General features: G+C 61.2%; 1 protein-coding gene across 1 annotated transcript in view; it reads right to left on the bottom strand.

The window, feature by feature from the left end:
• The window catches only part of LOC119108263 (transmembrane protein KIAA1109-like), a gene marked incomplete at its 5' end in the record, with an annotated part of 62,557 nt that overhangs the window by 10,635 nt on the left and 25,932 nt on the right, over window positions 1-25,990 (bottom strand). The window contains 30 exon segments of the mRNA XM_037231842.1: window positions 345-458; window positions 880-1,175; window positions 1,662-1,857; window positions 4,236-4,506; window positions 4,920-5,091; window positions 5,761-5,970; window positions 6,161-6,337; window positions 7,708-7,785; window positions 8,673-8,854; window positions 9,184-9,276; window positions 9,653-9,781; window positions 10,768-10,952; window positions 11,456-11,548; window positions 14,442-14,619; window positions 15,048-15,167; window positions 15,492-15,706; window positions 16,308-16,474; window positions 16,700-16,920; window positions 17,606-17,782; window positions 18,461-18,652; window positions 19,243-19,428; window positions 20,291-20,480; window positions 21,323-21,560; window positions 22,287-22,444; window positions 22,836-22,977; window positions 23,425-23,583; window positions 23,920-24,061; window positions 24,418-24,623; window positions 24,782-24,913; window positions 25,579-25,733. Of these exon segments, the coding sequence (XP_037087737.1) occupies window positions 345-458; window positions 880-1,175; window positions 1,662-1,857; window positions 4,236-4,506; window positions 4,920-5,091; window positions 5,761-5,970; window positions 6,161-6,337; window positions 7,708-7,785; window positions 8,673-8,854; window positions 9,184-9,276; window positions 9,653-9,781; window positions 10,768-10,952; window positions 11,456-11,548; window positions 14,442-14,619; window positions 15,048-15,167; window positions 15,492-15,706; window positions 16,308-16,474; window positions 16,700-16,920; window positions 17,606-17,782; window positions 18,461-18,652; window positions 19,243-19,428; window positions 20,291-20,480; window positions 21,323-21,560; window positions 22,287-22,444; window positions 22,836-22,977; window positions 23,425-23,583; window positions 23,920-24,061; window positions 24,418-24,623; window positions 24,782-24,913; window positions 25,579-25,733 (5,174 nt within the window).

The raw sequence follows: 25,990 nt of genomic DNA on the forward strand, positions 1-25,990 counted from the left end.
GGACGGACGATACTGCTACTGGAGACAATGACCGTTATCACTCTTGGCATGTGCTATGTGTAAATGGATCCAGTGTTTTATCGTTTGCTTGTCCATTGCGTATTAAGAAATGGAACGTTGAACCCATTCTCCGTGAGTAGAATCTCCCTGACCTCGAGTATCCATCTTAGATAAACCATGGGGTAATCGAAGGTAGCACACACCTATTCATTTATTTACTCCTGAACCGAGAAGGGCACGACCGCCGCCATATCATTTTTATTTTTTGTTCTGAGGATTTGAAGATGACTGAAACAGACCCTGGAAGAGCTCGACTTAGCTCAGTGGACATGGAGGTCACTGACCGAGAAACATCCTGCGGACGATGGTGCGCCGGTACCAGGCCTTGGGGAAGGCCAGGATCTCCGTCAGGCGCCGCATGTCGTACTTGAACGACGCCGAGCCCAGGTCGATCACGGCTGTCGGCAGACCGGCACGGCTCATCTCACGAGTCGAGGTCATGACTCATTGATAAGCAGCAGCCGCAAGAGCATCGTAGTCCACATTCAGGATGGCTTTGCACAGGCCGTCACCACCACGGTCAACCGGAGAAGTGATATGCAGACGGTGCCCGAGCGATGCCCCAATGCCAGGGCCCACCGCGAGGTCATGCGATGTCGTAGATGACTGGCATTGTATCAATACATCCGAACACACTCGCCTCGTTTCAGGCGTAACCAAAGGCGCACACAAAAAGGCAGGAAACACAGTGTCTGCGAATAACGGGCAGGACGCCGTCGATGCGTGAACAAACGCAGTCGTTTTGAAAGACAGCACAGAACCGCGGCCTGACACATCATGCAACTGCAGCACGACAGGCTCAACTCTCAGGCAACTCACTCGAGAAGCGTACGATGGCCCTGCCGGCGTCCGTGCCGCTGCTGTCCAGGTCCAGCTTGCGCGAGCGCGACACGATAAACTGCACGAACTCGACCCGGACGCTGAGCGAGTCCTTGCGGTCGGTGTCGTTGAGCGGGCTGGTCACGTGGTCCTTGCCCGAGTACTTGTTGCCGTACGGGTGGAACACGTACAGCGAGAAGTCGGCCAGCACTCCGGTGACGCTGAGGCCGCCGGCGGGCGCGTCGGCCGGCTCGCGGGCCGAGCGGGCACCGCGCCGCCGCCCCGCCGCCGGCTCCCTGGCCGCCGGGGCAGCGGACGTCACTCACCGGCCAGACAGCGGTCACCCATCGACCAGACGGCAGTCACGCACCGGCCAGACGGCCGTCACCCATCGACCAGACGGCGGTCACTCACCGGCCAGACAGCGGTCACCCACCGGCCAGACGGGGTCACCCATCGGCCAGACAGCGGTCACCCACCGACCAGACGGCGGTCACCCGCCTCACACATTCAGAGAAAGACACCTTCCTACCATCTTACACATCGACATGAAGAACCAGACACTACAACGTGCCACCGGTCGCGTGGCGTTTCTGCCAAGGTCGACCCAATTAACAGCACCCACAGCACCTCAAAGCAGATAGGTTACCTCCCCCATCATCCACTCTACTTCGTTTTGACTCATCCCCACATCAGCGAACAGGCGCACACCGAAAGCCAACAACAGCGACCGTCTCGAACTAGGAGCATCTGGCGCGTCACGGCCGCTCGCGCCGACTTACGTGAGCTCCAGATCGGAGCGTTTGGAGGAGAACACCAGATCCAGGCTCGGCAGTCGTAGCAGACACTCCACCTTGGACACGGGCAGGCACGAGAAGCGAAACGTCGACGGCTGCATGTGGAAGAAGACGATGACGTCGACCGGGAAGGAGCCGGCGTAGCTGCCCGGCTGGGCGGCCAGCGGGTCGGCGTCCAGCGCTGCCCGAGGGAGGCGACGGAGGTCAACGGTCCGGTCACGAGCTACCGTACGGCGCTGACCAGACGCAACAGGACACAGCCGGTACGGGCACGCCGTGGTGCCGGTACTCACCATGTGGCAAGGCATGGCCTGCCCGTGGTGTTGGTACTCACAGTGTGGCGAGGCATGATCTATCCGTGGTGTTGGTACTCACGGTGTGGCGAGGCATGATCTATCCGTGGTGTCGGTACTCACAGTGTGGCAAGGCATGGCCTGCCCGTGGTGTCGGCGCTCGCATTGCGGCAAGGCATGGCCTGTCCGTGGTGTCGTCGCTCGCAATGTGGCAAGACATGGCCTATCCGTGGTGTCGGCGCTCGCAGTGTGGCAAGACATGCCCTAACCGTACACTGACAGGAAGGAGAGAGCACTGAATGCGCAGCGCAAAGCATCCACATTGCGCTTCAACCGAAAGGAAGAAAGGGTCAGCAGGCCAACAAAGGAGCCCAACTCTACAGCGCACGCACGACTATCACTGCTAGGTGACAAAGTACTGATCTTCCGTTTTTTTGCGAGCATCCTATCTCATCCCAACCTCAAGGGAGATGCGTCATGGTGTGACCCACCGTTTGGTGGGCGACAGTACACCACAGCTACCCTCGGGCAAGGTACAAGGGACACGCGGGGCCTACCCTCGGGCGAGAGGCAGCATACGGGATCCACACTCGTGCAAGAGGCACCACACGGGACCTACCCTCGAGCTGGGGGGGGGGGGGGGGGGGGATACAATACGGGACCTACCCTCGAGCAAGGGGCACCACACGGGACCTACCCTCAGGCTGGAGGATACAATACGGGACCTACCCTCAGGCTGGAGGATACAATACGGGGCCTGCCCCTCGGGCTGAAGGATACAATACGGACCTTCCCTCGGGTGAAGGATACAATACGGGACCTACCCTCGGGCTGAAGGATACAATACGGGACCTACCCTCGGGCTGAAGGATACAATACGGGACCTTCCCTCGGGCTGGAGGATACAATACGGGACCTTCCCTCGGGCCTGGAGGATACAATACGGGACCTTCCCTCGGGCTGGAGGATACAATACGGGACCTTCCCTCGGGCTGGAGGATACAATACGGGACCTACCCTCGGGCTGAAGGATACAATACGGGACCTACCCTCGGGCTGAAGGATACAATACGGGACCTTCCCTCGGGCTGGAGGATACAATACGGGACCTTCCCTCGGGCTGAAGGATACAATACGGGACCTACCCTCGGGCTGGAGGATACAATACGGGACCTTCCCTCGGGCTGGAAGACACAATACGGGACCTTCCCTCGGGCTGGAGGATACAATACGGGACCTTCCCTCGGGCTGAAGGACACAATACGGGACCTACCCTCGGGCTGGAGGATACAATACGGGACCTACCCTCGGGCTGGAAGACACAATACGGGACCTTCCCTCGGGCTGGAGGATACAATACGGGACCTACCCTCGGGCTGGAAGACACAATACGGGACCTACCCTCGGGCTGGAGGATTACAATACGGGACCTTCCCTCGGGCTGGAGGATACAATACGGGACCTACCCTCAGGCTGGAGGATACAATACGGGACCTTCCATCGGGCTGGAGGATACAATACGGGACCTTCCCTCGGGCTGGAAGATACAATACGGGACCTTCCCTCGGGCTGGAGGATACAATACGGGACCTTCCCTGGGGCTGGAGGATACAATACGGGACCTTCCCTGGGGCTGGAGGATACAATACGGGACCTTCCCTCGGGCTGAAGGATACAATACGGGACCTTCCCTCGGGCTGGAGGATACAATACGGGACCTGCCCTCGGGCTGGAGGATACAATACGGGACCTACCCTCAGGCTGGAGGATACAATACGGGACCTTCCCTCGGGCTGGAGGATACAACACGGGACCTTCCCTCGGGCTGGAGGATACAATACGGGACCTTCCCTCGGGCTGGAGGATACAATACGGGACCTTCCCTCGGGCTGGAGGATACAATACGGGACCTACCCTCGGGCTGGAGGATACAATACGGGGCCTGCCCTCGGGCTGGAGGATACAATACGGGACCTACCCTCGGGCTGGAGGATACAATACGGGACCTACCCTCGGGCTGGAGGATACAATACGGGACCTTCCCTCGGGCTGGAGGATACAATACGGGACCTACCCTCGGGCTGGAGGATACAATACGGGACCTTCCCTCGGGCTGGAGGATACAATACGGGACCTACCCTCGGGCTGGAGGATACAATACGGGACCTTCCCTCGGGCTGGAGGATACAATACGGGACCTACCCTCGGGCTGGAAGATACAATACGGGACCTTCCCTCGGGCTGGAGGATACAATACGGGACCTACCCTCGGGCGAGGGCGGCAGCACGCTGAGACCACGCGTCATCGGCAGCAGCTCGAACAGCTGGTCCAGGAAGTCGAGGATGTGCGGCGACACAACCGTCTCGGTCGGGATGCTCTGCAGCGTCACCCAGACGAACAGGCTGGCGCGCTTGGAGAGCGGCTGCCGACGGCCGGCCGCCGGGCCGCCCGCTGGCGGCTGGGGCGAGAGCGGACTGAACGGCGGCTGGCGCAGCGGCGGCGTCGGCTCGCTCACCATCTTCGAGTCGTAGTGTAGCTGCGGGAACACGGTCCAAGGGTTACTGCTGAGTCGTGGTTCGCAAGTTTGTTCATGGCATGACCGCGAGGGATCCACGCTCCTTGCGAAACATCCAGCCGGAGAACAGGTGGTTCGCAGCTGTCCTGAAGAAGTGAACCCATCGACGCATTGTCCAGATGACAATAAGTGCTTATCCAATGTGCGTCCTGGTGCATGGTCGTGAAATGTGCAACAGCAACGCAGCAGCACCCAAAACGTGGCAGACATCCTTCGTTACGAGCAAAGCTCCCCAAGCACAATAAGTCACGCTCTGAATCGGACAGAATTAGTCGGGATTTTCATCCATGCGGACGTCTGCCTTCGAACCACAAACACGGACACCCGCCCACCTGGCCAGCCACACCGCGGAGCCACCGGCGAGCCGGGCCTACCTTGACGTCCAGACCGGGTATGTGGAAGATGGTGAGGTCGGCGATGGAGGCCGACAGCGAGGGCGCCACCTTCTTCAATCTGGTCATGGAGCTGCTGTGGAGCATGCCGCCGCGACGACGCGACGACGACGGCGTACTCTCGTCCGAGAAGCCAGAGTGTTGCCGACCCCGCCTGCTGGCGCGGACACGCTCTGTCAGATGCGGCCACAATGGGCCCAGTACATGGCCCCGAGTGCTGCCGACCCCGCCTGCTGGCGCGGACACACTCTGTCAGGTGCGGCCACACTGGAACCCGGCACGTGGTCCCACACACGTGGCATACACTGCGGCGAGCAGACCGATATTGCGTCCCTCCCTGACGCGGACCACATTCCGTCGCAAGTGTTTTTGCGGAGCGATTTCAATGCTTTGTGATGTGTAAATCTCTCGCCGCGGTACTTGACAGGCACGTGCCACATCCCAACGCCCGTGGACTGATCTAGTAGAATCCACAGCTCAGCCCAAATAGTTAGCCAGGACTGCACTTCACGCATAACAGGTACCAGCCCCAACGCATTACTGGCACGTGCCGTGGTCCACCACGCACGCTCTCGCATGTAAGGGATCGGGCTCGACATAGGACAGACACAGACCCCCCTCCATCGCCTCACCTTTGGCGTACGAATAAGCACACAGCTCTGAAACGCCAGCGACACAAATCGCATTTCCCCACATGCGCTCTTCGGCACGAAACCCACGAGCGCTGAAGTTAGACACCCGCAAGCCAACCCAGCGGCCGTCCCCTATCCCGGTGCCCTCGGCGCGTGCCGTGCCCGGCGGCCCGTCCGGCCGGCGTCGTCACCTCTTCGGGTCGCGGCCGACGTCGTCCGAGTCGGCTCGCAGGTGGGCGGGGTCGCGCGTGTGCAGCGCGCAGCGGCCCGAGCTCACGAACACCTTGACGTCCAGTTCGAAGTGGATGTTGGGCTCCACCGGCTGCTGTTTGGGCGTCGTGGGCGAGGCGGAGACGGAGGCGGCCGACTCCGGCCGACGCAGCTCCACGTCGTCTACCTCACTGGGGGAGGGGGAGGGGCTGGTCAGGGGTCACACGTGAGACGACTCACGCTCCGCACAAACACACACGACACGGGCGCGTCTCCAGCGGCCTGCACTGAAGGCAGCCGCAGAGCCGGCGGCGCATGTCAGTCTCTGTCACGTCCCACCACCAGCCACCCTGACCGGGCCGCTGACCACCAGCCGCTCACCTGGGACTGATCGGCACGCTGTTGACCTCGACCTCGACCACGGGCGAGGGCGAGCCGCTGCTGGCGGCTGGGCTGCTGGGGCTGGCCGCGGCGCGAGGCGGCGGCGGCGGCGGTGGCCGGCGGCTCCACGGTCCCGGCTGGTCCGGCTCGTCCGACTCGTCGATGGATGCGTGTCGGCTGCCGGCCCGGCCACGCCCCGTCAGTGGCTGCCGCCGGCTGAGCCGCCTACCGGCCACGCGCTCACACCGCCGCCCACCGGACACGCTTGAAGCGCATCGTCGTCTTCACACGTGAAGCGATTTGCCAGAGGCCAGGTGTTGTCGGATGCGTCACAAACAAAACAGAGACCTTGTCCTGAAGCGCTGCACTGGCAGCCAAGACTGCCTTATTGCATGATGCGTGACTAGATGCGTGAAAAGCCGGCCACAGCAGACGTTAAATTCGCAGAAGCGCCCCAAGACCACCATATGGTTAGCGTGTGGTGTTAACCCTTGAACACCACAATGTTCCAAGTGCCAACTGTGCAACGCAACACCGCCGCATGCATCAGCTGAGCCGTCCCCGACGAGAGGACATCAATTTGGCCACACACGTAGGGTCTGTCGGCATGGGATACCCCAAACCGATCAGTCAGAGTCCCCACTTTCTGGCATGAGACGCACACAAGCAGCCCATATTGTTCACAGCAACCAGTGCCAGTTCAACAAGAGAGGCGTGGTGGCGCTCCCGACCTGCATGCACATAAATGTACTTTTGACGGATGTGGAAATTCTCATTGGGACTTACAAGACTGAACTCTAGTTACACACGGCCCTCTGTGGTTAAGGTGTAACCATTTCTAAGGTAAGGTGTACCCATTTCTAAGGTGCGATGTACCCATTTTTCGTGATCACGATTTCAAAGCTCAAGACGAACTCATCCGTTTTCGGGTGTGCTATGGACCGGAATTGTCAGTACTGAAAAGGCGTCATTTGCCAAAACGTAACGTCCGAAGTGGCACGTCAGTAGCGGTGTGAATAAGGACTCCGCGCGGCGCAGAACTGTCCACCTCAAGGGATCGAGGCATCACGTATGCTATCAAACCCGAGTGTTAAACTTTCAAGTCAGGTATTGAATATTCACAGAGCATGACGGCGCTGGGTGCGAGATTCCCGTCAAAATACACTGTTTTTGCGCACGACAGAAGGTAGGTATGTATATATTGTGTAAGCGTGTATGTATGTATGTATTATTTAAGTATCTATGAATGTATTATGCATGTATGCATATACACACACCATATATATATATATATATATATATATATATATATATATATATATATATATATATATCATGCATACATGCATGTGTATACACGCACGCATGTACGTATGCATGTATGTATACACGCATGCGTGTGTGCGTTTATGTATGATTGCATGTACGTACGCATATATGCAAGTATCCAACTTTGATTGGCTCCGATCCCCGCCCCGGCCCTGCCCGACAGCAGTACTACTCGCCATCCCCTCCCTCCGCTGCCGTGCCGCCACCCAGTGTCTGACCTCAGCAGGACCTGGGTGTCGCTGAAGGTCACGCGCGGCGGCACCGGCTCGTCCCTCTCCAGCAGCACGCTCTCCTCGCTAGGAGAGCAGGGCGGCACCGGTCAGCCGGCCGGAGCCAGGCCAGGTGAGCTCAGCCGACCGGCTGGGCGTCACAGGCGGCCCGCCGTGCGCCCCTCGGACCGGCACACCGACCACCGCTACTTGGATACCTCAATGGCCTGGATATTCAGGTTATTGGGAAGTATTTCCGCTAGTTGCAGGATGCGTTGATGCTTGATCATCCGGGCTTTCGAGCATGAGACAACATGGTCATGTGCACCCCGGTTTGAGGGTCCAGCGCGCCGGTCCGCGGGGCCGGCGGAGGACTGAGCGACGGCCGCCTCTGACGCCGGCCGGCCGCCGAGCCGCTCCAAACAAAACAGAAGCGCCGACACACCGGCGGCAAGCTCGTTAGTCAAACCAGGTCGGGTGCGCTTCTTAGTGCAGACGATCGGCGAGCGTGACGGGACAGCTTCAGCGGCTGATTAGCACCACAAGCCACACGGACGCCGCAGCAGCAAACCACAAGCCAGTCACACGTTAGGCCGGCGTTGCACTTGTAGCGCAAATGCGAGACGGCCACGCACACCAGAGAGACAGTGAGACGGCCACCGCACACCAGAGTGACGACCGCGCCAGATGCCAGCCTATGACAGCAGTCAGCAAGGGTTACCAGCTAGCTTGGCCGACATCGACAGATCGTGGTTGGTTGGACATCCTGGCTGGCCACCAATCGGATACGAACTCACGCGATTGGCTACCAACCGGCCAGCCAATGCCGCGACTGGCTGTCAGTCGGCCCGTCTGATCTGATTGGACGCGGACAGAACGCCTCGGCCATGATTGGCCGCGGGTGAACTCCACGCCGGCCGTGATTGGCCGCGGGAGGAGCGCCCGGCCGCGACCGGCGGCGCGTGTCGCCTGACCTGCTGGTCTGGTCGGCGGTGATACCGTCTCGCAGGTCGGCGGGCGTGTTCAGTGAGCGCGTGACACGGCGGCCGTGCACGGACCGGCTGCGGCCGGGCGGCGGTGCCGAGCCCTTGCTTGCCATCGTGCCGGCCCGGATGCTCTGGCGCCGCAGCCGCTTCATCATGTCCCGCCGGAAGTCCTGCGGCAGCGCCAGAGCCCGGTCAGCAGCGCTGTCGTGTCGGCAGCAACATGAGGCGGACAACTATGTGGTCAGACAGCCGCTAGGCATGCATGACGGGCTGCTATCAGCAACGGAAGCGAGGAACGCAATCCGTATGATGATACTGAAGCTGGACAGGACATTTACAACAACCTCCTCAAACGAAGTCATGTTTGACGTTTTGATGCTTTTTTGTCGAGTGGCGTTGGGTTTGCTGTTTGCGGGAGGTTATGATGTATCCAAATCCATCGTCGAATAAAGTCAGCCGGTCGTCTCAGACAGCTTTACACCGACCGACAGTGACTCGCCTTAAACACCACCGACTCGAAGGCCTCCAGCTTGCGTGTCTCCTCCTCCAGGATCTTGCTGGAGGCGCCGTGCAGCATCAGGTTATGCACCACCTGTCGGCACGGCCACCGCCTCATAAATAGACGCCAGGCCAGGTCGCATGCTTAGCGAACCGAGTGACGCATGCATGCTAAGCAACGGAAGGGCCAAAGCTGCGCTCTGATAGCGCACATTTCAGCTGTGGTGGCCGGCAGCCATGACTGACCAACAAATGACCAGCATTTTACAGCACAAGTGTGCAGAAACCCCAAACGCAACACAAGTCATGACATCATTGACGTACGATGGCGGCATGGCCTCCCAGCCACCACAACATGCTGGCGTACAAATAAGCCAGCCACAGTGCAGAGCGCGCTCCCGAATGACGAGCAGTCGGCCACGGCAGGTCCCTGCCACGCCAGTGACCCGCTCCAGGCGCTGGCCGCCCACCTTGGCCTGTTCGTTCATCCTGTTCTCCAGCAGCTTGGCGCGCTTGCGCGGGTCGCTGATGTCCAGCAGCAGGTCCGAGTGCAGGTGCTCCGTGGACGACACGGTGCGGCGACGGGTCAGCAAGGGCTGCTGCAGGTCACAGGTCAGGTCACGGGTCAGCAGACAGACGCACCGCTGTGTGGAGCGTGCGGTCAGCCGTAGACACACGGCGGTACATGGGAAGAGAGGTGGCGACTGGCCGCGACCGGACGTCAAGGGGATGTGAATCAAAAGCCGGTCATTCCGGCAGAGCGCTGGACAGCGTAGTACAAAGGCCCGATGTCGCCGGGGGAACATTGCCGGACGGGGCCCCCGACCAACGTCTCTGTAGGATGTCATAAGCACCTGAACATGCATCAGTATCAACCCCAACCCGGTGCGACATAACGCTAACGCGTCGTCTGCGGGACCTGACGGAAAAGAGCCGGCAGGAAACTCGCCAGCGATGGGCACAGCCGCTGGTTGTGTGCACTGGTTGGCCAGGGGCGCGCGGGAAGGTCAGTTGGCCACATTTAACCTGGACTGGCGGGCAGACGTGACCCCAGTGCAGCCTACGCCACCATACATTCCACACGGACCACAACTGAAATCTCGCATTTGCCCTCGTTTCAAAGGACGCCAGGCTCGTGTCCTGGCGCCCTGCGCTCTTGAATACTTGCCGCCAGTGCTTGTGAACGCCTTGGCCAAGGTCACCGCCAAGGTCACCGCCAAGAACGCCAAGGTCACCGCCGCTGTTTGGCACAGCCCACAGCAAACCTGACTCACAAGATGACAAGCACCGCTGGAAGCAACTCTCGTCAGCGCCCCAATACCGATAACCGCAGACCAACTGTACTTTCTTACATAGGCTGGCCTGTCATCCACAAGCCTACAAACTTTCTTGAAATCCGGTGATCACGTCTCCCACAGCCCAGATGATTAGCGAGCAAGAACACTGCAGACGCCGAGACCGAATCGCAGTGACGCGAACCACGACGACGCGGGCATGGGTGTGCCGACGCTGCAGCCGTGCGGTGACCCGGCACCCCCACACCCGGACGGCGCGCGGCGGGCAGGGCGCGGGCCGGGGCGCACACCTGGCAGCTGACGGGCCCGTCCACCTCCGATATGTCGAGGCGGCCCTCCTCCTCCTCGTCGTCGACGTCGGTGAAGGTGGTGAGCGTGTTGGCCAGCGCCGACAGGTGCCGCCCGATGTTGATGTCGACGTTGATGTCGACGCCCTCCATCTGCCACGAGACGTTCAGCACCCACTTGGCGTTCTCTGGAGGCGCGGCGCGGGGCGGGGCGAGGTATTAGAGGCGCCGGGCGTCTGTGACGTGGTGGTCCGGGGCCGTCCGGTTCGGTGTTCACGGCAACGGGAGATGAGGGTTGCCTTTAAGATTTGCCTTTGAAAGAGACGATCTGACTACAGCTGGCACAGGATGAGCCAGTTAACAACATCCATACAACCGCGAGATAAAATAAAACGTTTTATTTTTAGAATGGAGTGAATGGCACGAAAGCTTTTAGCAACACACAGAGAACAAATCTGGTGTAGGCAGCACCATCCAGTTTAATGGTGCAAAGAATGTCTCTGCTTCTGTCGTCATAAAAATGCTTCCTGCAGATGGGATGGACACAGCCCACCAGTAGAATTTCTGGTCTGCAGCACCTGAGTTCACGTCCGGTATCTACACCTCGCCTCACACCACGCTTCATGATTTCTTCTGGTGCCCACCACGGGCCTGACCTCGAGCGTGACCTGCCAGGTCACCCTGCACTGACCTGCGGCCAGGTTGATGCCGACCGTGCGACTGCACACCTCGTACGTGCCCTCCGAGACGACGCACAGGTTCATGATGGCCGGGTCTGTCGTGTCTGGGGCGAGGCGGAGAGGGGTCAGCTGGACACGGCCCGGCAGACAGCGCTCTCCACCAGATGGGCACAGAACGGCCGCCAAACACTGCGGACCACTGCGCTCCCGGCTGGGTGGGCACAGGATGGCCTCCAAGCACTGCGGCCACGGCGCTGAGCGCCGCGCTATCGTCCGCGCCGCTGCTGCCGCCGCTGCTGCAGGGCTCGGCGTCGTCGTCTGGTGCTGGGCACGCCACTGCGGCTATGGCGCTGAGCGCCGCTCTATCGTCCGCGCGGCTGCTGCCGCCGCTGCTGCAGGGCTCGGCGCCGTCGCCTGGTGCTCGGCACGCCACTGCGGCCATGGCGCTGAGCGCCGCTCTAGCGTCCGCGCCGCTGCTGCCGCCGCTGCTGCAGGGCTCGGCGCCGTCGCCTGGTGCTCAGCACGCCACTGCGGCCATGGCGCTGAGCGCCGCTCTAGCGTCCGCGCGGCTGCTGCCGCCGCTGCTGCAGGGCTCGGCGCCGTCGCCTGGTGCTCGGCACGCCACTGCGGCCTGGCATCCCGATCGCTTGCGACGGGGCGTAATGGGTAGCGGCAGTGGGTCACTCCCTCGAGAGCAGCTGAGCCCGGACGACGTCGGGATGGTGCCGTTATGTCTACAAATATCAGCACGCTTCGCGGCTAGGTGTAAGTCACGGCATGGGAAAGGCGGGTCACGGGATGGACAGGCGGGTCACGGGACAGAGGTAGACCCAAGGGACGGCACTCCATGTGGCACGAGCTCACAGAAGCTTTCACCACAAGTGTCCATATTCTTCCAAATGCTTCTCTCCAAACTGCATCCATAAAGCACGCAATGATACCACCTAACAAAACCGTACCTAAGCACTTGCATCGTGTACACAATATGTTCTACAGCACAAATATACAATGACACATAATATGCCATCCGACAGCCTATAAGATAAAACCATCGCAAGGCAACAACAGAAAAGGTCAATCATTATTAATCTTCTAAGTCAGTATAGCCAAACATTTGAGGTTGGGCATGTTAAACAAACATAACAACGAAATATAAATTCAAGCCAAAAATAGCTTACTATTGATAAATTGCAGCTAGTTACTAACTCATGCGTTCATCAGGATTAATCAGCAAAGCTGACTCGCAGCTTGCCAGAACAGGGGCGCAGTTTCGCGAAATGAGCTCGGGGAGGGGGGCTGAACAGTGAACAATCACCGAATCTATCCCCAAAATATGCTAACATACAGATGTCTCCCCACCCAAAGCTGGGGGAGCTGGCGCCCAAATGGACGGAGAGCTGAAGCCCCTCCCCAACTGAAAAGGAAACTGAACCACTGAGGCAGACAGTCCTTACCCTATGAAATCATACAAAAAAAAACCAGATTGCGCCAATCCGTGACAGACACCGGTTACGCCGCGAGTGGCGGCTGCGGCAACAGCCGCCAGCCAATGGCTCCCGCGCCCAAAACTAACGCGCGAGCCGCACAGGCACGGTGCACGCAACCAAACATAAAGAAGCGACATGTCAAACACCAAAAACAGGCGGCATATGGGAGTAGGTGAGACATGGAAATGTGAGATAAGGAACGTCACGGGGTGGGGTGGATTGGAAACGGAACGGAGATAAGAAACGATAGAGGGCACGGAAACTATACCAGGGCAACTACAACCAGAGGGGGAGTGTGGCGGAGCGAACGGTGCCAGATGCGGCAAAGTGTGGGAGGTGGTCACAGGGGACGAGCAGTGCCAAGGACAAACAGAGAGGGAGAAAAGGGTCAGCTCAAAATTTGGCACTACAAATAGAGGCGGTGCGGCAGCAACATGTAACAATGCATACACTGTGGCCGAGTATGGGAGTCGATACGTACCGGACTGCGGCGGCTGATACAGACCCTCTGTAAACCAGGCGCACAAAGTGATTCACTGGACCGCCGTCAGACACTGGCACGCAAGGACAGTCACCAAGCGTCACGATCACCACAGAAAGACACACGACCTCGAGCATCGGCGGCCACGAAACAAACAGCATGGTTACGAGAAGAAAACAACCCCAACAGACATGATACGCCGCTGTCAACGTGGGGAGACGCCAGGAATCACCGGTTACGGCAAATAAGCAGTAACATTGGCAACACCAGTGATCACGGTATCCCGACACATCACGGCTGGCTGCCACCGTCACCGGAGACACCGCCAGACAGACATCACGGCTGGCCGTCATCGTCACCGGAGACATCACCACACAGACATCACGGCTGGCCGTCATCGTCACCGGAGACGCCGCCAGACAGACATCACGGCTGGCCGCCATCGTCACCGGAGACACCACCAGACAGACATCACGGCTGGCCGTCATCGTCACCGGAGACACCGCCAGACAGACATCACGGCTGGTCGCCATCGTCACCGGAGACACCACCAGACAGACATCACGGCCGGCCGTCATCGTCACCGGAGACACCGCCAGACAGACATCACGGCTGGCCGTCATCGTCACCGGAGACACCGCCAGACAGACATCACGGCTGGCCGTCATCGTCACCGGAGACACCACCAGACAGACATCACGGCTGGCCGTCATCGTCACCGGAGACACCACCAGACGTCACGGCTGGCCGTCATCGTCAACGGAGACACCACCAGACAGACATCACGGCTGGCCGTCATCGTCACCGGAGACACCGCCAGACAGACATCACGGCTGGCCGTCATCGTCACCGGAGACACCGCCAGACAGACATCACGGCTGGCCGCCATCGTCACCGGAGACGCCACCAGACAGACATCACGGCTGGCCGCCACCGTCACCGGAGACACCACCAGACAGACATCACGGCTGGCCGCCATCGTCACCGGAGACAACACCAGGGCGCGCGCCGCCCTCGCCCACCACGTACCGGGCTTCCAGTCGTCCAGGCTGGTTTCGAAGTCCTGCGCGAACCGCAGACAGAAGCCGGTGAAGCGTCCGCTGCAGATGAGCGAGTCGCACGTCATGGCCGACACGGCCGTCTCCTCCAGCGTGATGACGAGCGCATCGCGCGAGTCGGCGTCCGTCACCATCTGGCCGGGGCCCGTCTGGGGGGAAGGGCCGGAGCCGTCACGTCACCCGCTGCGGTGCGTCCGGCCACACGGCCCGGCGCCAGCCACCCAGCCCCACCTCGGGACAGCAGCCCGACGGCGACGAAACGACACGGCGCGCGAGGGAGCGCTGGTCTCGGCCCGGCGCTGGAGCGAGCCCGCAACAGACGAGGGCGCGCCTGGTCTTACCAGTGCCGGGTTCGAGGAAATCATCCCAGAAAATATACATGGTCTTTAATACAGACGCTCCGTTCCAATCTATCACAGATCCACTTCTGTCACGGGATGCGCACTTCTCCTAGAACCGGAGAAGGCCGACCAGCTGAGAACGAACGATTGGAGCGGACCGGATCGACACCGCGAACCGCGCCACGGCGGCACCTGAGACGCGGCGCGTGACAGTGCGGCGCCGGCGCCGGACTGACCGGCGAGTGCGTGTTGATGGGCAGGCAGATGCCCAGGTCGTCCACGGTGACCTGAAGGAACAGCGTCGAGCGCAGCGTGGTCACGTTGATGTGGCTGATGTGCGGCACCTTGTCGAGCACCTGCCGGGGGAAGCGGCGTCAGCCGGCGGCGCAGGAGGTGACGGGGTGCAGATGTGACGGCCATCGGAGCCACCGGCGAGCTGCTCCATCGCTGGCCTGTCCCCCTGTCTGGGCCGCAAGGCGTCGCCACCCAGCCTGACACCCATTACGTCATCAAAGCCTTCTTTTTACAAACGCGCTAATATACCCGTTATGAGCGTCGCCACACCCGGGGGCAGCCGAAGCGAGTAAGAACTCCCGCGACGGGAACTGAACTGGGACCACCCGGCTCAGAGCCCCACGCCGTGACCACTCGGCCATCCGCGGTCGCCGTCAGCCGCTCACCTGCTGGGTGGCCGTCAGCACCTCCTTGTTGAGCGTGCGCCGCTGCTCGCTCCAGTAGTCGTACGCGTTGCGGTAGTTGAGCCAGACGAGGATGGCCTTGTCGACGGCCATGGGCTGCACGTACACGAGCGGGCGGCGCAGAGCGATGCGCACCACCTCCTTGTCCGGCTCGGACGCCGCCACCGGGCCGCCGTCGTGGAACGTGTTGCTCAGGCCTGGCGGAGGGCCCGAGCTACGGTCACCATCCACAGGTTCCTCGTTGACGCTTGTCGACTACTAGGCACCAGTCATTGGATACCAGCTGCTGCGCAGGATGTCATACACCTCTGGCCAATCCGGCAAGGTACGGTTCTCGTCATGGCCGTTACAGGTCTAGCTCCAGGCAGAGGGGGCGCGGTTAAAGGTCTGGCTCTGAGCAGAGCGGGTGCGGCTTAAGGTCTAGCCCCGAACAGGGCGGGTGAGGCTTAAGGTCTAGCTGCGAGCAGAGCGGGTGCGGCTTAAGGTCTAGCCCTGAGCAGGGCGGGTGCCGCCTGCCGAGTTGGAGGCGAGCGTGCGTTAACCGCTGCCGTCCGCGCGTGAAGACGACGACCGGCAGCGCCTGACCGATCTCAACAACAGACGATCTGTGTTGACGCGACTGATGAATCGAAGACATTGAACACAGTTCCTCCAGCGATCACGGCACAACCGCCTGAGTGTGACCTCCGCACCTCGGAAGCGGATACACATGACGTTACAAATGCCTGCAAAACCGCAAGAGGAGCACAGCTGTGGCGGCTGTCGCACCGCCCACATGGCACCTACGCGGACCGTTACCTATTTTCGTCTTGAAGTAGGCGTACTGGTGGAACTCGGCGTCGGCCTCCTCGAACACGACGTTTCGGATGACCTGGCCCAGGCTGACGTTGACGCGCAGCTCGGCGCGCCCGTACAGCCGGGAGAGCGGCACCGTCCGGCACTGGTCGGCGCCCACCCGCTGGTACCTGGTCAACACGCCAAACCTTGAGCTCGGGCGACACGCACGCTCCTCAGTGGCCATCGGCCGCACGCACGACACGGCGTCGCGGGCCGCCGCTCTGTGAGCCCCGGCCTGCAGTCTGACCCCTGAGCCGCAGTCTGACCTGCCTGCGGTCTGACCCCTGAGCCACAGTCTGACCTGCCTGCAGTCTGACCCCCTGAGCCGCAGCCTGTGCTGCCTGCGGTCTGACCTGTTGCTGAGCTGCAGCTCCGTCAGCCCCGTCTCCAGGCGGACGGCGTAGTTGGTGGGCGTGGTGGCCGTGATCTGTATGCCGCGGAAGGTGAGCCGCAGGCTGTACAGCACCGGCCGCTTGGAGGGCGCCGCCGGCCGCTCTGCCGCCTCCTCCTCGCCCAGCAGCGACGACTTGAACTTGTCCAGGCCGGCCATCTTCTGCACCACGTCATTCACCTCCTGGTGGCGATGCAGACGGGCGGCTGGGTGGGGCGCACAGACGCAGGGGGGCCGCTGGGATCCGGATACCTTGCCCGGCGGCTGACGGGCCAAGTCTCTAGCCAGGCCACAAGCAAGCGTGTCCCTAGCCCGGCCACCGGATGTCTCACGTGGTACTCAGGTACAGCGCTGCCGCAAGGCACCGCCACTTGCTGACACTTTTCGTGGCGGGTGAAGCCACGGTGCATGCTTGGCATTTAGAGGGTTGGTCACGTATTTCTCAATTGAACGGGGTCTCTTATGAGCTCATAATTAAAAAATCACCGCAATTGCGCACTTTGTATTATGTCATGCTTGTCAGCAAAACAAAGACGTTATTAATGCAGCGTGGAGGGCGTCTTTGTGGGAAGCTCTTCCAGTACTGCGCACGACGAAATTGCCAGTGCCTTGTGTGGTTTGTTCCGAATGGGCACGACGCAAAACACCGTGAATGCTGGACACATTAATTCTGACATACTGGTTTAAATCAACTTGAATTTGCATGCACCGTCAACTCAGAAGACTAGCATCTTCACAACACCTTGTTCATATGCAAAGCCTGACAGCTTTTATCTGCCCTTCCACACATGCCCCCCCGTACCCGTACAAGCCCGCAGTACGACAGCTGGCTTCTCCTCCCTCGTTGGCTCGCCCCACCCGCACTTACCATCATGAAGACCTTCTGGACGAAGACCAGGTGGTTGAGCAGGTCGGTGGAGAGCGTGTGCTCCAGGGCGCCGATCTCGGCCTCCGTGCTGAAGTAGCTGCCCGGACAGACCTCCACGCCGTCCGGCACCGGCGCCGGCTCCGCCTCCTGCTGCATGTAGTCCGCCGATATGTGCACCTGCCGGGGTCACAGCCGGGTCACAGGTCAGGACAGGTCACCGCCGGCTCCGCCACCTGCTGCATACAGTCCGCCGATATGTGCACCTGCCGGGGTCACAGCCGGATAACAGGTCAGGACAGGTCACCGCCGGCTCTGCCACCTGCTGCGTGCAGTCCGCCGATATGTGCACCTGCCGGGGTCACAGCCAGGTCACAGGTCAGGACAGGCCGCTCGGCTCCACCTCCTGCTGCATGAGTCCACTGATGTGTGCACGGGTCAGGTCTGGAAAGGAGTCCTAGTGAGGCACCAGCGTCCATCAGGGTACTACTGATCAAGCAACGGCAGCGTGGAATAACCCACCGCCGGGAGACCTTTGGTAAGTGTACAACCGCGCGGCTTCCTTGCCGTCGATCCAACAGCGCCTTCCAATCAAACAGCAGCCTGCTGCGCGACAGTCCCCCGCCCCGCGAGGTCGATCTAACAGCGCCTTCTAATCAAACAGCAGCCTGCTGTGCGACAGTCCCCCCGCCCCGCGAGGTCGATCTAACAGCGCCTTCTAATCAAACAGCAGCGTGCTGTGCGACAGTCCCCCGACCCGCGAGGTCGATTCCCAGCCGGCAGCGACGAACACGCCAGCGCGCACAGCCGCCGCGGCCGTCACAGGAGGCCTCACCCAGGGGACGAGCAGCCACTGACCTGCGGCAGCGCCACAGAGGCGGACGACGGCAGGTTCTGCGCCTCCACCACCTTGGTGCGGAAGCTGAGGTCGTGCCGCGCCAGGTCGATGGTGAACTTGGCCTGCGGGCCGGTGACGCCCATGCTGGTGACCGTGTCCATCTTGTACTGGGCCTGCAGCGACGGCAGCAGCGCCGCCGTGATCGACAGGCTCTGCCGGCGGATGGCGGCGGCCGGTCACCGCGGCGCCGGGCGCGCCCAGCGCAGCCACAGCCACACTGGCCTGTCAACACGCCATCCGTGGACGGAGACTGATGGTGCGTCATGGGAGAGGCTCTGGCGGCGGGGACGAGAGCGCTGGTCCGCCGCACCGAGGCACCTTGCCTGGGTGACGGCGCGGAGTGTTTAGGTCCGCGAGGAGGAGGCGTTAATTATGTGATGTGTTGTACTGAAATGGGCCTTGTCGACACAGACGAGGCCACCTTGCAATAGTACCGCACTGCACGCTCGGACAGCTACACCCACTGCGTCGGAGAGCCATCCGTGGGCGGTGAGCGTGCGCTGACACGTGCGCTGATGACGACACGAAACATGGGTAACGGCTCCGCAGGAAGAGTACGGAGAGCGGGTCCTGTACGGGCAGGTCTGACGAGGCATGACCACACCCGCACGCACGCACGCACTTGAAACCACACACTCAAGTACATGGGGTGTAGTTGGGGGAGCATGTCTGGAAAAGGGAGCCGTGGCCGCTGACGCCCCCCGACGCGGCCGGACGGCACGTGGCCGGGCCGCCGGCCCACCTGCAGCACGACGCTGAAGTGCACCGCCAGCGGGTGGATGAGCCGCTCGGCGGGCGCCGGCTCCTCGCTGGCGTCGCGCGCCGCCCGCTCCCGGTGCCGGCCCAGCTGCGACGGCGGCGTGTCCAGGTCCTCGATGGTGAACGTGCTGGCCCGCACCAGGCGGCCCGACCGGCTGTGACGCAGCTCCTGCACGGCGCGGGCAGGCGGCGCCGGTCACGCGGAGAGTGGAGACGGCGCCGACACGGGCGGCGGGATAGGCGGAGTAGGTAGGCTGGCGTGAAGGGGGACCGAGGGACGTAACTCCGCTGCTAAGGACAAACATGGCGAAGTGCTAGGTGGCAAAACGTGTTTCTAGGAAAGCTGAAGCTAATCGTCCTAGTGGTCACTGCAATGGATAAATAAATGCATGTCTTAACTTCGTCGATTAGAGGTCTGAACTCGGGACATTAATAAGGTCAAGTCACCGCATAGAACGACTTTCCCTTACCATTACAGCCTGTTAACAGAAAAAGGCAAACACCGAGCTGAGCAACAAAATACGCCACGTCACGATAAACTGAAGCTTTCAGGATAAAAACGCTAGTGAATCTCACACCAGCCAAGAACGCTGTACCGGCCGTGTGCCCACGTAACTCGGTGACTCCTTTGCAGTACACCTCTCACCTGCCACCGACCTTGAGAGCGTCAGGGAGGTCATCCTGACCTTGAGCGCGCTATGGAGGCAGCCCTGACCTTGAGTGTGCTGGAGAGGTGGACCTGACCTTGGGCGTGCTGGAGAGGCGAGCCTGACCTTGAGCATGCTGGAGAGGTGGGCCTGACCTTGAGCGTGTTGGAGAGGTGAGCCTGACCTTGAGCATGCTGGAGAGGTGGGCCTGACCTTGAGCGTGTTGGAGAGGTGGGCCTGACCTTGAGCGTGTTGGAGAGGTGACCCTGATATTGAGCATGCTGGAGAGGTGGGCCTGACCTTGAGCGTGCTGGGGAGGTGGGTCTGACCTGAGCGTGCTAGAGGTGAGCCTGACCTTGAGTGTGCTGGAGAGGTGGGCCTGACCTTGAGCGTGCTGGAGAGGTGGGCGCTGCTGCGCGTCACCATGCCGTGCAGCGCCACCGGGTGCTGCGGGATGTCGATGGTGATGGTGCCGATGGTCACCAGAGCTGAATTGCGCTCGCGCAGGCGCCGGTTCTGCGCCTCGGTTGAGTACAGACATTGCGACTTGCCCATCGTCATGCTGACCACCGTCCTGACAGGGAGCGCGTTCACTGGTTAGAGGCTGCAGAATGTGACACTCTGTCCGCAACTAATCGCTATCGTCAGCAAGGCCGATGGTGCCGAGCTTGCAAAGCATGGGACCCTGAAAAGCTATGAGACGAATCCCGCGCTGGTCATCTGCAAGTGACCTTTGGAAGTCAATATTTTTCACGCCACAAAAAAACACCATCGAGCGGGAACATATGGCAACGCGCGTATGTCGGAGGCCTGCCATAAGATAGGCACCGAAGTTCAGTAGAACACCGCCGGCCAGACCCCTCAATACCAACAGGAGAAATAACCGACAGCTCCTGAATACAGCAGTCTGACCCGGCGGGTGACAGCATTCCGCGGCCCCTCAGCCCTACCAGCCTGTCCCGCAGGTACGGCCCCTCATATGTTGCCGCCAGCCACCTACTCGACGGAATCAGGCTCATAAAATCATATCCCTAGTTTATGCACGGAAAGTTGCGGCGTCTCATATTGATTCATATGAGCATCATTCTTTTTGTTGGCCCTTTACCTTCCACGCGTCAATATTTCCACATATTTTAGCGTCAGAATGGGTGTTGCGAAAGCCTCATGCCACAAGGCACCACTGACTTCGCAATACTACGACCGTTCGGTCAAACTGATACGCTACGCTACGCTGTGGAGCAGTCCGCTGAACACCAAAATGCAGAAGTGTGGGATAATCCATCATTCTGCATCTGTTACAGCTGAAACGCTTCCCCGAAAACACAATTGACACAGTCCAAAACAGGTTTATAATGTTGTTTTACTGGTCCCAATTCTGCGCAGCTCGGCGGCGGCCCCGGCCCGGCGGGTACGCACTGGGAGGCGCGCGGCAGCTGCTCCTGCAGCGCCACCTGGACGGCGCCCAGGTGGCCTGTGAGCGAGGTCTGGTGGCCGCGCCGGCCGGCCCTGCTGTAGTGGCGGCCGCTGATCGAGGCCTGCACCTCGCGCACCTCCGCCTCCAGCCGCAGCCCACTCAGAGACGCCTCCACCAGCGTGCGCCGCACCTTGGCCACGCCGAACAGCAGCAGCGGCGTCAGCTCGCGGCTCGAGAGGCCTGCCGACGGCGCGGAGCGCGGCGCCGAGTCAGACGGGTCACACGGCTCCGTGACCGGGCTCGGACGGGCGCAGCAGCGACGCCGGATCGTCGTGACGCGGGGGCCGACGACGCCACGGGCCGGATGTGCTACGCCACGGGACACACGGGAAGCCACGGGCAAAGTACATGCCTACGTGGTAAGGATGAGACGGAGCATCATGATTGGGGGGAAAAAATATGCAAAATGGAGTCAGTGATGTTTTCCAGGTTGACAGCATATTGCTGTTGGTACTTTAGACAGATACAGTTCAAAAGACAGGCACCGAAAAACCGTCCGAAGGAGTTTGCCAACACAGTTACATGAAAAGTCAGCCTAGTAATGCATGATGACATTGGGCGTAACATGATCGAGCAACAGCAAAACAAAGACATTACACAGTTTGCAATATTTACTGCACAAATCCCACTTCCACAGCTTTAAAAAGCAACCAGCACCACCCTCGGCCCCGCTCCGGCCCCTGCCTTCGACCCCGTCCCCGCCCCCGTCCCCGTCCCCGTCCCCGTCCCCGTCCCCGTCCCCGTCCCGTCCCGCTCCTGCTCCTGCTCCTGCTCCTGCTCCTGCTCCTGCTCCTGCTCCCGCTCCCGCTCCCGCCCCTGCCTCCGATCTCGCCCATAACCCGCTCCCGCTCCCGCCCCCCCCCCCCCCCACCCCGCCTCCCCTGCCCCTCGTCGCTGGTGCCGTACGCTGTTCGGTGGTGCGTCGGGCGGTGGGCGGCGGCTGGCCGGCCGGCTCGCCCGGTGGCGGGCCCGCCTCATCGGCCGGCGCCTCCCGCAGCACCTCATAGCGCCCGGTGCCGCGGTACGGGTCCGGGGAGTGCTCGTGGATCGTGGCCAGGCGGCAGCTGAGGCGCGGACACACGGGCCGAGGCGGCACAGGTCAACCGGAGGGAGCCATAACGGCCGACAGGGGGGCGAGCATGCTTGCAGACAGACACTTAAGAGTGCTTCAAAAGGTGATCATCGGCATCCCACTGAAAATGTTAAGAGGCATGAACTGAAGCCCCGACCAGCGGCCGTTCCAAACTCTGACCAGCGCGCTGGGCGAGTGTCTGACGGCCCCAGCACCGGCCAACACCGAGGTATAACACGCTGGGCTACCAACGACCCTGGTCTCCACACACAGCGTCCGGGTATGGCTGGCCCATGTGCTCTGTCCCAGCCTAGACACGCGGTGCTGTGCCACTGACTGTCGGCACGGTCCCTCCCTCCCGGCGTGCATGTCCGGCTGCTGACCTGTTGCGCACGGTCTTGGTCTCGGGCACGATGGCGTACAGCTTGAGCAGGTAGTAGACGGTGCGCCAGCAGCGGGGCGTCTCGGGCCGCTCCTCGGGCCGCTCCAGCGACGGGGACTGGCCCGGCTCCATCGGGCTCTGACCTACAGGCGACAACCGACCGGGGTACAGAGCGATCACCGCACCCGCGCACACCAGTCATCCAGACTTAAAAAGGCTTCTTAGTCAACAGCCATTAAAACACTGAAGTTCAAGTGGACGACCTCCGCGGCCTACCTCCGGTGTATCACGACATCCGGTCATAACAGGCATGGAAGGGTCCACGGCCCGTCCCGACCAAGGATAATTGACACCCGACAGCACAGATCACGGTAACAATGCGTGATCCTCGCGATTTACCGAGGGCTCGCCGTGTCAGCATGTTGCCGTAAACCCAGCCTCAATCCGTCACGGTGACGTTATCAGTAGCAGGCGACCGTGACCACCCGAGCTCCACACGCGCTAGCACCGCCGGTCGCGGCGGGCGGCGGCGTGCTGTCCGCAGGGCGCCCCCTGCACCACCCCGCGGCACGGCGGCCGGCGCGACGCACCTGACTCGCCGGCCGACTCCGGTCCGCTGCGCGGCGGCAGCGCGGCCGGCGGGAAGCGGAAGAGGGAGCCGTCGGAGCCGCTGTGGCCGCCGGCCGACAGCGGCACGGCCAGCGGGTCATCATGCAGCTCGGGTGACTTCAGGTCCGGCACCTCCGACCCTGCCGCGGCCGGGAGCACACCCTCAGCCAGGCAAACGCCACGATGGAGCGGACCTTGTGCACATGTTCCACGAGTACCACTGAGTTTCTCCATTATCAACATTCAGAAAATATTTTCAACGGCGACTTTTACAACATAACAAGCAGATTTAGAACATAAACATAAGGAAGGCAATGAAACAAAAGTAATTTATGTCGGAATGCGCAAAAGGAGTGGTGGATATCCCCACATGACGACCGTCTGTCGCCGACTGTCGTCCTCTATCCAGCCGCACCCAAAGGTACCGTCCCCGCGCCGCGGACATGGCGCCGGTCGGCCGGCGGCGCTGCTCTCACCCGAGGATGAGTCGTTCTTGCCGCGACGGCGCCGACTGCCGGCCTTGCGCAGACGCTCGGTCCGCAGGCCCACCTGCATCTCGCGCGCGTTCCAGTAGATGCTGCCCAGCTGGTTCATAAGGCGAAGCAGCGGCATGTTCACCTGCGGGCCGGCCGGCGGGGTGAAGCCAGCTGACAGAGCACCAGAGCGTGCGGATCAAAACCCGCCGGACGGCGCCGGGTCCGGCCACAGCCCGGGATCCAGATCAATGATCCACGGATCCAGCCGAAGCATCGCGCCGACACTTGGCCCGCCCGGGGATGGCGCGAGACATAGCATGATAGGTCGCATCACATACACAGTCCGGCTGCAAGCGAGCCACGTCAGCGAGCCGCACGGCATCCGACAGTCCGGCCGCCAGCACGACGTAACAGGCACTGCACATTGCCCCAGCGCCGAGCGGCCGCTCCGCCCCGGCGGGGAGCCGGCGAATCCGACCTCTCCATCCGACCGCCCACCTTCAGCGACAGCGTGTCGGCGCAGACGGTGAAGTTGACCACGGCCTGCGTGTGCCGCTTGAGCTGGCGGCGCGTGACGAAGGCGTGCGGCTGCCGCTGGATCCACTCGCCGACGGCCGTGTCGGCCACGTGCCGCAGGTCAAGCTCCACCCGGGCGGCGCTCAGACTGAACGCCGGCTCGTCCGACAGCTGCGCCTGCGGCCGCACTGCAGCCGGAACGGCACGTCAGACAGGCGGAGAGACAGCTGCTGCTGCTGGCTCTGACTGCTACACAACGCCGGTAAGCAGCGAGCGCTGAACAGTGAGGACTACTTGAGCCTGCGGCGAGCGTCGGCGCTGCGGACGGCCCACGGCCGGCGCCTACCTCGCCGCGGCTTAGAGCCGTTGTTGCTCTCCGATATGTCGATGCGCAGCGACTGCAGGCCGGCCACCAGGTTGACGGAGCTGCCCAGCTGGCGCAGGATCGTCTCGCCGCCCAGCACCTCGCTCAGCACGCCTGCAGCACGGCCACATGCCATATCGGACTCACGCGCGGTCACACGCCACATCGGACTCACGCGCGGTCGCACGTCAAATCGGACTAACGCGCGGCCACGCGCCACATCGGACTATCGGACACACCAAACTCACGCACGGCCTCACGCCACATCGGACTCACGAACGGCCACACGTCACATCGTACTATCGGCGATACCGGACTCACGCACGGAGTCACGCTGCCACACTCAAAACTACCTGATTCGTAAGGTGATAATGATGACTTGGGCTTCAGGGTGCGCCTTCTGCCCTGGTCACGGTGATGCCCATATTCGTAAGGTAGTAAGCAGTGGAGAAACAATCATATACCACCGTCTCGTACGTTTTGAAGACAATGCCAAGTGGAAATTTCGTGAAGCAGCAAGAGCATCGCGTTTGAAAAGCCGTGAGTGCATCATATATTCTGCTTTATGGTATATATCTAAGGGGAATTCAACAACGATCCTACCTTCCACTGAACACCTGTAACACATTTCAACTGTACCACAAGGGCACGTTACAGCCAAAGCGCTCCAGATCTCGCTGCACCGAGTAGTGGCCAAGGCTAGATCTCTCCACCAGTCGGCCAACGGTGAGAGCCCTGCTCCGGCCCGCGAGCCCGGCACCGGGACAGCGCGCGCTCACCGGCGGAGGCCAGTAGCGGCTCGAAGATCTGGTGCGCCTCGAGCACCTGCAGGCCGGAGGTGGGCAGCGGCTGGGAGGAGAGCTCGGCGTCCTCGTCAGCTGCTGACGCTGAGCAGCGGCTGGTGCTCAGAGGTGGCTGTTGTGCTGGCCAGGTCCTGAGGGAGGCGGCAGACCGCGCGGAGGACGGCATCAGATGTCGGACACGAGAGAGAGAGAGAGAGAGAGAGAGAGAGAGAGAGAGAGAGAGAGAGAGAGAGAGAGAGAGAGAGAGAGAGAGAGAGAGAGAGAGAGAGAGAGAGAGAGAGAGAGAGAGAGAGAGAGAGAGAGAGAGAGAGAGAGAGAGAGAGAGAGAGAGAGAGAGAGAGAGAGAGAGAGAGAGAGAGAGAGAGAGAGAGAGAGAGAGAGAGAGAGA

Source organism: Pollicipes pollicipes, unplaced genomic scaffold (assembly GCF_011947565.3).
Source record: "Pollicipes pollicipes isolate AB1234 unplaced genomic scaffold, Ppol_2.1 Scaffold_6686;HRSCAF=7923_pilon_pilon_pilon, whole genome shotgun sequence".
Lineage (NCBI taxonomy): Eukaryota > Metazoa > Arthropoda > Thecostraca > Pollicipedomorpha > Pollicipedidae > Pollicipes > Pollicipes pollicipes.